Source organism: Blennius ocellaris (genome assembly GCF_963422515.1).
Source record: "Blennius ocellaris genome assembly, chromosome: 2".
NCBI lineage: Eukaryota > Metazoa > Chordata > Actinopteri > Blenniiformes > Blenniidae > Blennius > Blennius ocellaris.
Window position 1 is genome coordinate 15,282,998 of NC_137651.1, and position 14,608 is coordinate 15,297,605.

General features: G+C 38.9%; 1 protein-coding gene across 2 annotated transcripts in view; it reads left to right on the top strand.

Annotated features, from left to right (window-relative positions):
- The window catches only part of barx2 (BARX homeobox 2), an 11,948-nt gene extending 5,482 nt beyond the window's left edge, over window positions 1–6,466 (top strand). The window contains exons 2-4 of one of the 2 annotated variants that reach the window (XM_080504587.1): window positions 142–457; window positions 3,406–3,499; window positions 4,834–6,466. In XM_080504587.1, coding sequence (XP_080360713.1) covers window positions 142–457; window positions 3,406–3,499; window positions 4,834–5,112 — 689 coding nt within the window. In that variant the 3' untranslated portion in view covers window positions 5,113–6,466. The remainder of the gene's footprint in view (window positions 1–141; window positions 458–3,405; window positions 3,500–4,833) is intronic. The other variant, XM_080504588.1, reaches the window with a different exon arrangement.
- The last annotated feature ends 8,142 nt before the right edge of the window (window positions 6,467–14,608 follow it).

Genomic DNA, 14,608 nt, shown 5'->3' on the forward strand with positions numbered 1-14,608 from the left:
GGCAGTCAATAGCAGGTGACTGAGGGGTTCATGAGAGCTCACTGAAAAGTTAAATGATTCAGAAGGACATCAAATTTAATTGTGAGAGTTTAATGGATTTTTTTGTTACTGACATGACAGCGCTGTCTCTGGTTCTCCCAGGCTCCTCCTCCCTACGTGCCTACCCGCTCCTCTCGGTGATCACCAGGCAGCCGCCTAACCTGACCCCCCACCTCCCACAGCCGTCCTCTCCGGGCACGGTCCACTCGCATCTGCCCCTGCTCTCCCCTCAGCACCCGCGGGGCTCTGAGGCCTCGCCCAGCCAGACGCCGCTCAGCATCAGCAGCGAGTCGGAGACGGAGCGCAGTACACCTCGCCTGAAGAAGCCGCGTCGCAGCCGCACCATCTTCACCGAGCTGCAGCTGATGGGCCTGGAGAAGAAGTTTCAGAAGCAGAAATACCTGTCCACTCCTGACAGGTCAGTGGAGCTCAGACAGTTTCGTTCAACTCGATCCGGGATAAGCCACAACCCTCCCAGAACCCTCGACTAAAAAAGGTTTTGCCCTGCACTTCATAGTTTTCATGCTGGGAAAGGGCATCTACCTCACCCTCACACTGACCCTTAGATTTTATCTGCTGTTTTACCCCGGAGCCACTAAAACATATGAAAATGCATTGAAACACAATGAGGAAGCACAATAGTACATGTATGAAAAATTGTAAACAAGATAAGTAAAAGAACACTAATCACTGATTCGGGTCAGTGACTAATGCTCAATCAAAGTGGACCAGACATTAAAGTTGTTTAATTGTCACTTGGCTATAACATTTCAACAACCTGCATGACAGGCTTACTGCACTTTGTGAAGAATACAGAACCTGCACGCTCACACAAGCGCTCCCACCAAGCCACCGATGCAATTATCAAGTGGCGGTTAACCTAACATCATAATTTTTGATTTATCCTGTGGGGAATGTCTCATGTAATGTGAATTTGTCTCAGCCAGAGCATTACCTCAACATTCTAGTTCAGGCAAGGGTAACGTTTTAACCCTGAGCTCTCCAACAGCAAAAAAAAAAAAAAGGCCCCAACAAAGAAACACTGCCTCATTCAGGGAAATCGGGGACAGTGGCCAATGCAAGCAAACTTAAATGTATTACACTGATTTACTGCCAATCATTTCACACATGTGCAGGTGTATTAAAAAGTACATTTAGCTTTCTACAAAAAGATGAAGTAATCTATATGTTAATACCTGTGTCTTACGATCCATTTTGTGGGTAATTTTTGGGACCTGACATGAAGTTACACCATATTTTCTAGTTTTATTGTAGAACTCATTTTTATATTTGGCCTGCAGGCTACTTTTCCATTAGAATCCTGAAGAGTATTGAACCATGCATGTTGTAAAAGGCTCTTCACATGCACACCGGGACTCTCAACTGCTGATGAACCCCTGCGTCTCACATCTCATCCTGGATTGTTTTCAAAATGCAGATGCAGCAAGTGAATCACTGGTGGTTGTAGGTATAAATAACTGGATTCAAATACAATATGCTCATGCGATTAGACACACAAATATAGCTGCTCTTTCCAGGCAGATGTCACAAAACATTGAATCCTGTTTGCAATGGGGTTGTTTACCACATTAAACGTGGGGGAAAAAAACCATAAACATTAGCATATTTTGAATAAACCAGATTTATTTGTCATTACACTTACATCATATCTGTAGGGAAAACTCCCACGATGCATTAATAAATATATCACTTCTTTGCTTACCCAGAGCCATTGGAGAGACGCCATGTCTTCTCTTAAAGCTGAAGCCCCGAGGCAGAGCACAACTCAGTGATCAAAACCAACCACCCATCCAAAAAGTCAAAATACTGGGTCTTGTCAAAATATACGATTCTGACACTGTACTGAAAATTAATTAAATACCTGGCTGGTGGAATAACATCAAGAAGGAAAATCCCCTTTTAAAACCCCACATCAAAGGTGTGGCACGCTCCCTGCTCAGGTTGTGATCTAAAGATAACTTAATTTTTCTCTTCCTTTTCTTGGTGTGGAACCTTTGTGGTCTTGAATAGAAGCTTTATTTGAGAGAGGCAGAAGACTAAAAATATCCCTGGAAATAAAAACCTCAATTATTTATATCGAAGTGCCATCATAATTTTATACTGTTTCCAACTGCAATAACAACAATCACTGTCATCATCATCATCCTCCTCCTCTTCCTCCACCTCCACAGCCTCGTCATCCTAATCACCTTCATTAAAAACTATTCAGTTCCGCCCAAGTTAGAAGTGAAAGAAGGGATCAAAATGGCAGCTCTCCATTAGACCCTGAGGGAGGAACTCAAATACTGTTTCTTTCTCTGAAATTGTGTGGTTTTTCTCCATTGAAAACTAATGGCCGTAAATAATTGGGGTGTTTTCCTTTACTGCAATTACTTCTCCTGGCCTCCAGTTGCTCACATATCGACAAGCGCATGTATGGCTGTGAAGTATGACAGCTTGATTGGCTGTGTGACATGCACGCACGCGCGCACGCACACACAGATCCAAGGTTTAAGGCTCCCAGCAAATCTGTCGGACTTAAGTTTGTTCTGCTTTTTAGATTTTCTTCACTCTGTTTCTCATATCTCGCCATCTACTTCCACCATCAAATAAAAGTCTGTTCCTTCCCCTCTGGGGGGTGGTGGACATGTAAAATCCTTCGTCTGGCTGGTAAGGAGCTTGAGAAGAGCAGCGAATAGGAAATCATGTCTAAAAAAAAAAAAAAAAAAAAAACCTCGATAAGCACTCTTTTCCTTCCTTGTTCATTTTATCTGTTCCTTCCTGAGGTTTCACATTACACACCGACCAATAGCCCCTTTAGTCATGGATCGCCACATGTGGTGGATGCATTCAGATGGTTGGGTTTTTTTTTCAGCAGCCCAGTCGTCCAACTACAAGCACTGTGATTGGATTACAGAGACTGGACTCTGATGTCTCAAACTTAGCTGCAGGTGCACAATGTCACACAAAAAACCACCAGGAAATCATGTTTGAAGTGACACGCAGAGGCTGTCCAAAGGGTGGAAGTATGGTCTTATACTTTACTGCAGCTTGGAGTTCCTAAAACATGTAGGAATAACATTACATGGTGGTTTTGATTGAAGGATAAAGATATGTGTGCAAAGAGGTGCATCATTTCTCCAGTTTCAGCCAGATGGAAAAAAAACAAACTACTGCCACTATGAACGGTTGGAACCATTCAGAAAATGTTTGCAATATTTTAGTTTCTGTTAGTGTAGAAATAATAAAATAAACTATTCAATGATTCTCTCTTTTGTTTTTAAATACACTTGTATAATCTGAGGTGGTCACAATGTAATAACATGAACACTTCATAAGTTGTCTGTGTTGTTTGTGATTGTACAGGTTAGACCTGGCGCAGTCCCTCGGCCTCACACAGCTTCAAGTGAAGACGTGGTATCAAAACAGGCGCATGAAGTGGAAGAAAATGGTGAGTGATGTAAGGACAACATGCAAGAACTTTCTTCTCCTCAAATGTCGCTCACTTTCTTTGTCTGGCATATGCTGATACGAGCAGGATTTATTTATTTATTTATTTTAATTTTAAATTGGCTTATCTTAACCTGATAAGAGTTCTACATTTCTGATTGGTACTGAAGGACAAGAAAAAAATGGAAAATGTTCACATTTGCAGCTCCTGATAGATAGTCGACATAATTTTTTTTGGGAAGACAGGCTTTAATTTAAAACTGTTTCAGAGCAGAGCTGAATTAAACTATTTCAGAACACCAAAGTAATTGTTAGTCTTTAATAATTTTCTCTATCTTTCAAACTGTTTTCGCAAGTGTGCACACAAATACTTAATTAAAGTTAAAATGTACAACTTCCGACGTTATTCCAAATGTACGAGTTGCTGCTGTATCAACACAACCCTTTATCTGCACTTTTTCATCCAATGAGTCCATTCCTTTCTGAATCCCTTACGTTTTAGCTACTTTTCTTTATATTCATGTAAGTTTCTTTATACTTTATTGTAATCTGAGAAATGTGTTTTGATCATATTTTTTGTCCAGGTTGCCACTCACAATGAAATGTAATTACTTGTGTAGTTTTGGGGTACTTTGTACTTTTTCTGGAGTGTTTAATTAACTTTTACTTAAAACTGAGTACAATACAGGCATTGAGTATTCAAGAAGATCTCCTCACATTGACAAATAAACGTGAGTGATTTTATAACCTCCATGGTAGTGGTAATTATATTTCATAACACTACAAAGGACATTGATAATAAATAAGTAAAAGCATAAAAGCAAGTCTAAAGAAGTGGGTTTTTAGAGGGGATTTAATCAAAGTTTCTGACAGCAAGTTGTTTGTATATATTTCAAGCAAAAGTGTAATAAAGACACTTTATTGGTGGTTTATGCAGCAGGGAGAAATGATTATTGTTGTTATTGCTCAGTCAGTCCATCAAAAACTATGATTTAGATTTTATTGCTAACCAGACATTGCATGTCGTGCTAGTTTAGTGTTATATAATGCTGGCTATAGTGAAGAGAGTGCCAAACAGAGTAATAATGTAGGAAGAGAGGGTGTGGAAAGGCAAAGTGTGGTGTGACTGATGATGACAGCATGGAGAGCAAACACTTATGTAGGAAGGGTTAACAACTGGAAGAACAAAAACGACTTGAAATCGTTAAAGACAAATGAGTGCACAAGGTGAAGCCAGCAGCAATATGTCTTCCCTTAATTACTATAATAGAAAGCTTTGCCTTTGACTCCTGCTGCCATTTATTACCAGAGCACTCCACTAAGATTATCTGTGTGTTATTCTAGGTGCTCAAGGGAGGTCATGAGGCCCCGACTAAGCCCAAGGGACGACCCAAGAAGAACTCCATTCCAACCACAGAGGAAATAGAGGCTGAAGAGCGGAGGATGAAGATGGAGGAGGAGGAGAGGATGAAGAGGGTAGCCGAGGACACAGCGCTCGCCGATGGACAACGGGCCTCTCCACAAGAACCTCAAGACCTCAGTTCAGACACTCGCACTCCCCCGGTGGAGGAACCCGGGAAAGAGCTGCCACTCCTCATGTCAGAAACTCACACAGCCAGCTAAGCAAGAACAAACCAACCAAAGACTAATCTCAACCTGAAAACACGTAGTGCCTCAGGATCACTGTAAAGAAAAACAACAACAACAAAAAACAGCCCATGTGGCGTTTAAAGCCATTTGTTTAAGCAATTTCAAGTGGATGCATGTCGGCGGCGTCCAGCCTTTAGCCAGTGTAGCCTTGTACCTTTTCTTTTAGGCACCAGAAAATAAGTGCAAAGTACAAAGAGCTAACTTCCACATACACTAATTGCATTGTGGTCCATTGTAAAAGCACTGGAGGTCTGTCAGATTGAAAGCAGACAAGCCTCAATATAGTGACATGTATCGGCGGTGTCAAGTTTTGCTTTTCATCACTGGGAGGTCCCGCACACCTCTCAGACTTAAAAGCTCCTAAATAATATCAAACATTGCCTTACTGTAGTGTCTATGTATGTTTTTATTATGAATCTCTTCACTGCCAAAAATGATCCTATCAAATGGCTCCAGTGCCTTGTTGGTCTCAGAGGAAAGCTTTAAAAGATAACCAATAGATGCAGTATATTTTTTACAGTCATTTCTGATCATAAGTGCCATATTTAGAGATAGGGAATGTAAAGTTTATAAAAGGACACCTATGTGTTGCAACAATGAGGTGCATATATGTTCCTTATTTGTTTGACAGAGGTCACATTTGTATTTGTATTTTTTTTTTTTTACTGAAAATCAATATTTCTGCAAAGCCATACACTGTAGAAAGATGTATAAAGTATGAGATATATGGTCTTTTGGATATCTATGTTAAACAGTATTTTTAGTCGCTGTTTTAAATTGAATTAAAATAGTTTCTGTGTAGAACGTGTCAGCCAATCTTTTTTTTTTGTTTTTTTTTACTTCTTCTTCTTTCATGAGAGACAGGATGACTTTCAGCCATGAGGGCATTAAGACTCTTAAGCTGTCGAGAGTCATGGAGGGAATAAATCATCGACTGTGCCAGTGATATGCAGCAAATGTCGAACATTTAAAATCTCAAAGACATTTTCAGCCTGCAGGCTTTGCATGAGTGCTCCGATTGGTATGTTAGACCTGCATTAACATAACACTGTCTTCAACTGCCTGCCAATGACTTTACACTCTTCTCTCCCCCTCTGTTCTCTCAAAGATTTGTCATTTTAAAGAGTGTCACTTTTTGAATTATACAGATTTATTATAATTTTTTTTCTTTGTTATTGTTCATATGAAAAGTGCAGTATTTTTCTGATGTAAATAAGTGTGTTTGGTAAGCTTGTTTGCTGTTTTTTTTTTAGGTTTATGTAAAGTTATTTTTACTATATATAAGTGTGTGTTTATGTATTTAAATGCACTTAATAAAACAGCCATCATTTAAGATCGTGGTGTCAGTGGAATTTTGTTTTTACCTGAGATTCCTTCTTGTGCACTAAATATTGAGCTTTGTGTGTCAAATTAGTTTGCACAATGATGCTTTTTCTGCAGGTCAGTTCACCATTAAAGATCTATAAATAAATAACGTCACTTTTTACTGACGTTTTAAATGTACTGTCATGTCATGCTAAACGTTTGTAAATCAAGCCATTACAGTAGCTTGGCAGGCTGACGTTCAGGCGGATCCATTACTAGTGGAGCTTTTGAGGATGTATTAACCGTAGTCAAAGTTCGCAATGAATCACGTCCCAGAGAACAAAGCATTTGAGCACTCCTTGTTGTGGCATTTATCATCTTTATCTGTACAGCTAACAAGGTGGCCTGCAGTGCACCTGAGGGCTGCTCGGCATTTCTGAGTCAGAAACTCTCTAAAGTGGATTTTTCTGTGCCTGATACCGGACATGGATGATTTCTAAGGCAAACAGTGCAAGGTAGCATTGAGTAATGTGCACTGTGCTTTAACGCCTTGTGTAAACACTCTCCGTATGTTTTTAAAAAAAAAGTTTTTACAAGCAGAAACCCAAAGACTTCTTGGAAGTGTATTGAACAATGAATTCCAATGAATAATAGTTACAACCCTCTGAAAAAATGCAACTTGATCTGGAGAACTGATTTTTTAAAATGATTTTCAAAGTATGTTTTTAGTTATTCTTTATCTTGCTTGTATTTCTCATTGATAGAGTATGGATGTCATATTTTTTTTTCAAACTCCATAAGTAATTTGTAATCAATTCTTTAACCTTCTTTGTGCCCAGTTCCTTTCAAATATGTTATTATAGCAATCTGAACATAACTCCAAAAACATGAACATGCACATATCAAATAAGAAGTAGGTTCAACAAAACCAAATGTGAAAAATAAGGAGATAGAACATTTTTTTTTCTTTTAACTCTGTTTCTGAAAAAAAACATGCATTATGGATTTAAGAAAAATGTTAAGAAAAAATTAAAATCTGTTCTTCTATCATGTCCGTTTTCATTGCTGAACCTTAACAGAACAAAGTCACCTCGTCTTGGTTTTCTTAAATCCATGTCAGCAGCTACTGACCCGTACAATATCTGCTTGTTCAGAATATATTAAACAACTGAACCATAAAATGAGACCATTTTAACTTGCTGCGCTTGTGTATATTTGGTTTTGACTCAGTTTCACCAGCTGGTTGAATTAAGATTAAACTGATTTGAGGAAGAGCATATCTGCTTTAATTGCTCGGACCAAGTGGAAAAGCTTTTTCTATTAAACAAGCTGAGTGCACAGGCCCCGGCTGGCAGGCAGGCTGACAGGCAGGTAAGGCAGGCAGCTCTGTGGAACCACGCTTAGCAAGCCTCCACAGGCTAGCGAGCTCCTCTGGGCTAATTGTTGTGTGGCGAGGTAAGAAAGACTTCCAGAAAAAGCCCTGCGGTGAGACACTGGCGGCCTAATTGGAGAACCTGTTATTTTCTCACAGGTCCAAGTTCAGCTGTAGGTCACCGGTTGTGGAGTGGTTTCAACCCAAGGCAGCCCTTTCCCCCACCCACTAAGACATCCATCGCACACCCTCACCTGTCAGCTTAGCGTATGCTCAGGTAATTAGCAGGGGCTGATGTGACACAGGGGGTGTGTGGGGTGGGGGTGGGGTGGGTGTAGCTCACGTTGTTTCGCCCTCTTTTGTGTTATGACAGAGGAAGTTATTTCTAAACGTTGAGTGCAGGAGCAACAGCACAGCTTAGTTAGGTCAACAAAGGCGGATGCTTTCGACACCATGCACAATGCTCCTCATTGTCTCCTACAGAGGTTGAAGAGTGGCAGTCATCGCTGGAAGTGGAGGAGGATTCGCCTCCTGTTCGAGATTCACGTTTACGACCTTGCTGACTGTTGCAGTTGTGATTCATGTATTGAGCAAGAACAGTTAAAAAAAAAAAAAAGCCCTCTCCTGCAAACTGCTGATTATTTTAAAAACACAAGACAAGAATTCTGGTGCAGTTGTATTACTAGATGATAGGAACAAAGCAAGTGGAAAGACATTCATCACAACACAGTTTTTTAAATAAAATGTTTTCTCAGATTGTATAAATACCACCACGATTAGACTCAGAAAGCTTTAAAACGACCAAACAGCATTATTGTGGCTGCTTATTTTTTGACATATGTTGTTAAAGCTGCCTTCAGGTGTCTAGTTACTCTGCTCTCCACGTGTCTCACCCGGATTACCCTTGATTGAGGCCAGCAGTGTCTGGTTTGTGCCCCACTCCCCGTGTATATACGTATCTGCTTTCCTCAGTGGCCAGTTTGTCCCTCTTTGTTGTGTGTGGGTTTTATACCACAAGACAATCCAGTAATTTGAATCCACTTGTAGTCCATAGTCTTGTTGTGTATCTTGTTGTAACTCTTGCCAGGATTCATTCAATACTTAAACCACAGCAAAGGAAATTGACCAAAAATGACTCCTTATTTACAACCACTGAGGAGTAAAGGATCATGGTGGAATATTTGCAATTTGGTTGAGACCAAACAATGACAGCTTAGATGAGTAGATACAGTTACTCAACCTACACCTCAAACGGACTTCAAAAGTAAATATGACACAACATTGATATGTTCAGTTAGTTCCAGCCACCAGACATCACCATTGTGTAAGTGAATACTTGTGAGCATGGGTATTTGCAATACAATTGTCTACAATCCCTCCCCAAAGCCATGAACCAACTTAGGCCCCATTTACATGAAGACATTTCAAGTGAAAACGGATAATTGTAGGCTTTTTGTTTAAGAAAGGTTTGCCGTTTACATGGCAACTTTTTGAAAACGATGTAACTGTATACGAAAACGACAGAAATGCTCAAATCCATGTAGTTTCAGTAAAATTGCGTTTTACCCTGGTTCTACTGATATGGAGCCAAAGCAAAAGTTGCGTCTTGAGTGGCTCGGAGCACGGCTGTTGTGTAAACAATCACCAAAAACAAAACAAAAGTTTTCAGTTGAAATCATGGTGCAAACAGGCCCTGAGTTTTGCAGCTTTGACACTATATCTATGTGAATTATACATAACAGCTTCTTCATTTACATGATCAAAAAAAGCCCTTTTATTATTAAAGTTTCACGGTTTAAAGCTGCATAAAAACCTATTTCCAAACAAAGCAAACACCTCGAGGTGTTTTAATGACATCTTAATGTTTTGTTTTATCTTTTCACGCACAAAGTATTTTGATTGTAAATTTCAAACTGGGAAACAATCCAAGGGAGCTCTCATGTGTTGTTACCAGGACCCCGTGAATCAAGTTTTCACTGAATCATTTACACGATCATCCTTAACACAGATGCTTCAGGACTTAAGTGCCCACATCATTTCTCACTGTATTTTCTGTTGACGTACTGTTGGATCTTTCAGTCTGATGTATTTAGTCTGTTAATTACAGTCCTGCCCGCCTCCTCGTCTTCTTTCAGGAGCTCATGCTCTGGTCAACATGTCTGGGGTAAAATGTACTGCCTCCTACCTCCAGGCTCATGGGCACATAAATCAGCTCCTCAGCATGTGTGTGTGTATATGTGTCTATATTTGTGTTTTTGCTGCAAAGATACTAAAGGGCTTGTTATGGACCTCATAATCACTGGCTCAAGGCTGTATATCCGCCTGCTGAGGAGATGGGCGGTAATAGACCTGTCAGTTTTACCCAGCAGCTACTGTGTGCTGTTTTGTCCAAAGCCACCAGTTTCCGAAATCCCACAGACCTCCTTAAAGATCTCTGTCAGTTATAACTTAACCTCCATCTCAAGCCAAGCTTTCGCACTCAAAAGTTTATTTATCCGAGAAGTGCCACTGAAATGTTGTATAGTTTTCTGTTTTCACCGTCACTTTGTTGAATAATTGGGCTTTTCTCTGTAAAAGTGCCTTGAGATGAGGTGCTGTTATTGGCACTATATAAACAAAGTTCAATAGAATTGAATAGCATATCATTAACTTCCAATTAAGCCAAATAACTAATTGTTTTCTTATCTGCACAGGAAATGTATCCCAAATCGTACTCATGTTATTATTTCATGACTCATTGACAAGGTGATGACATGACCAGACCCACAGTGATGATTTTCTAAAAAAATATGTTAGTCTTATCCTGTATCACATTTTGTGTTCACTAACAAGTTTGGACTTTTTTTTATTTCTCTTGTGCCACCTCAGTATGATGCTTTGTCCTGAGATGCTTTACATACATCTATGATCCATACAAATAATTTGTATCTTAAACCTTTTCACTACTAAACTCACTGATCAATGTAAATTTTATGATTGAAATGCGTCATCTTTCAACTTTTTGGTAGTTTGTAAGGATTACTGAGTGTTTTCGATGGCATAGAGAAGCTCATGTTAAAACTATGTGAGCCTTGTCTATGATCAGAAGTGCTGGGGTTCACTATAATGACTCTACATGGATGCTTTTTGTGAGTTGTTTTTATTTTTTGTAGTTATCCTAAAGAGTCCAAGAGTTATGGCTATTGGAAGTAATCATGGAAATTCCTGTCTGCTCTGACAGGACAGGAGTGAAAGGGTTAAAGGAAACCTATAAAGAATATGGAAAGGGGAGATGTGAGCTGCCACAGCCAGACTGTGTAACAACTCCAGCCCCACTGACAGCTGCAGCGTTGTGCATGTGTGTGACGACACATCGCTGCATTTAGAGCAAAAGCAATCAGAGATTTCTGACAAATGTTGATAAATCTGGACTCAGAACATTTCCTTTTTCCGGATCACCTCTAAAATGTAACTGAAACTTCCATGACCTAACATCTATCTGTGGTGAAGATTTTGATAAAATCCGTGCAGTAGTTTTGACGCAATCTTGCTAACAGCCATACCGACATACGTTCTTGGCGAACGTGATAAAACCTGTTCTCTCACATGGCTGCTTTGATCATTATGAGATTCTACTGCCAAACCCTACAGCATAGTGTTGCCCTCAGGCAGCAAACCACATTTCTGTCCCTGACACATCCCCTATAATCTTTTCTCTTTATATGCATCGTAAATATCATCTGATAAGTCTCTGTCCAATAACGTCAGGGTCAAAATGATGCATATGGGATGTTGTCTGAGGTCCTTTCAGGAAATTGAGCTGCATTTGACACAAAAGGGGAGATAAACATACTTTTCTGCATTGGATAAAATTGGTGAAAAAAAGTGAAGATGTATAAACATGTAAAGAAGCATAGGTTTTTTTTTATTTTATTTTAACTTGTATTCTGAAACTGTACTTTCTATTCATTACCACAGGCCAATAGCATACAATGTTTTTTTTTTTACTCTCTAGTAATGGTTGGAGATGTGCTGGAAACATTCTCAATGATTTAGATCAGTGTTTTTCAACCTTTTTTGAGCCAAGGCACACTTTTTTGTTTGGAAAAATCTCAAGGCACACCACCACCCGTAAATGTAAAAATTTTAAACTTTGTAGCCTATATAAACAATATAAAGTCATTCTCATCAAAGTTTAATCAACAGGAATCAAATAAATACAGAAAAAAAGTGTTTCCCAATTTCTTTTTTTTTTTTTTTTTTTTTTACTCAGTGTGAACCCTGGGCCTGTTTGGATGAACACAGAGCTGATATCCTGGTTAACATTCTTCCTTTTCAAAAACGTCTCCATCACTGTCACTGACACAGTACTTTGATACAAGATGGGAGCAGGAGGTGGAGATTAACCAGATTGAAGTCTGTTAATTTTGGATTTCACCGGCAAAATTATGTGCTGCCATCTATTGGCGAAGAGTATTTATACAGGATTACTCTTCAACACACTGCTCTCACAGCTGACAGTGGTTGTGAGAGCAAATTATTTTTGGGAAAAAAAAGTGAAATTGGATACTTTCGGCACACCTGACTATCTCTAGGAACACCAGTCTGCCGCGGCACAGTGGTTGAAAAACACTGATTTAGATGCACTCTGTCCTAACGATTCTAGTAAAGTACGATGACATAGTGACTGTATATCCAAAGTGGCGAGGAAGCCTCACAAGATCAGAAGATGTTCTTCTTTTTCTTTTTTTTCCAGATATCTTCAAAGTATTTCCAGAGCAGTCAAATCTCTACACTATATAGCAGCTTCTCTCCAACCCTGCCCCTGGAAGGCCCCTGTCATGTTTATGTCTTCTTACTGAAACACCTCACTGAAGAGCTTCTCATTGTGCTTTTTCAGGAGCTTGTTGATGACATTATCATCGGGTTTAGTTGTGTTTCACCAACAAGCCCCTAACCCACACCGCTAAAGAACTGGAGATGTTGCTGGATATTGTCAGGCATGTTTTTGAGTAAAGTGTAATACAGACTTGGATTGTGAGGAGTGATGTTGAATGAAACATTTAGTTTTCCTAGTTGTTGACTGACTTACAAGCCAATTTTAGTTGATGTTTTATTACAAATAAACTTATTTGGAGATTCAATTTGTTCATTAGAAAATGTAATCTTGAAAACATTGGTGTTTTACTCCCATTGCCAATTGCTGGGTGCGTGGGTTTTGTGTGTGTGTGTGTGTGTGTGTGTGTGTGTGTGCGCGTGTGTATTTCATTATGAAAAAGTACAAATAAAAGTATATTTAAAAGAAAAAAGGTCATTAAAGAAGGAGAATAAATGGTAAATAATTTAAAATGAAGCTAATACAAATACATTGAGAATGGGGAAAAATATAAGGAATAGGAACCCTATAGCTGATCACAAATGTTATAAAATATCTTTGCTTCTTAAAATAAAAAAAACAATAAAAAAAATAAAACAAAATAGGCCATAGAGGATGTTAAAAACTACAAGATTTCCCACCTCAGGTAGTGGGATGTTACCTAATTTTGTAGCTCCACCCACTTCCTCCACTACAAGCAGAGGGCTGGAAGTCACTTCCTCCCTTTGACTCCCAGCATCCATCTTGATTCAGTGAGTAACGTTTTCCATGCATGTTTGATTCTACATCAGTGTAAATGAATTTTCCATCACTGGTTACTGAAGATATATTTACTATGAAAACATAGTAAATATAGCTGCAATAACCAGTGATGGAAAATATTTGTATAGGTTTTTTTTTTTTTTTTTTGCCTTTCACATAGATTATGTAAAAAAAAAAAAAATGCATTGCCTTTTGTTAAATCAATAACACATCTCCTTTGTTTAGAACCATGTCGTCCAAAATGACCAAAGCTCAACTGAAAACGACAGCTTTGACACTATATCTATGTGAATTATATATAACGACAATTTCCTGGTGATTTTTGGCTCAGGTAGGAAACCATGTACTGTACCCAACAGTGGGCAGCGGGAAAACATTTTTCAATTTAAGAATTGCACTGTGGGTTTCTGCATTCATGAGCTTGGTTGCACATGTGCAAAGTTACACTGCCATGAAACAATACAGGCTGAAACCGTAACATCTGGACACAACCACCACAGACTGAATCACAGAACTAGTCCAGAAACAACATCCAGCCACAGCTGTGTGAAGCTTGAAATTCATCATGTAGGCTGTCATGTCCTCTCTTCTTCTCACAGTAAACATATTTGTGAAACCTCTCTATTCATGCTATAAGTAATCAGATGCAAAGTATTGCAAAACTATTGTTAAAGGAATTTAAACACAATATTTCTCTCATTTCAAAAACCTGTTATTGCAGAAAAAAATGGTAATTTGAACACCAACAACAAGTGGAAAGAGTGCATCAAATAGAACCAAAGCACATTTACATGTATTTTCTATCAATTCCAAGTATTGTTATAAAATGGGTACCAGAATATACTCATTGAAATTACTTTGCATATTAGTAACTCTTTTTGTGTTTGTGTTCTCATAGGAAGTTATCAAACATATTGGAGGGCGATGACAAGTAAATCAAACAAAACAGATAAGATATCTGATAATATCTGACAATGAAAGTTGTTGGTAGCCAGCTGAGTGTCTCTGCTGGAAGTTCATGAAACACCTTAAAAATTAACACAATCATAAACAATCCCAACATTATCAGATATTTTAATTAACTTTGCCTACTGTAAATTAATGCGTTGGCATAAACTCCTGTTTGCATTTTGTGCAATCTGTTGCAAAAGCCTGATATGTAATGTTCGATGCAT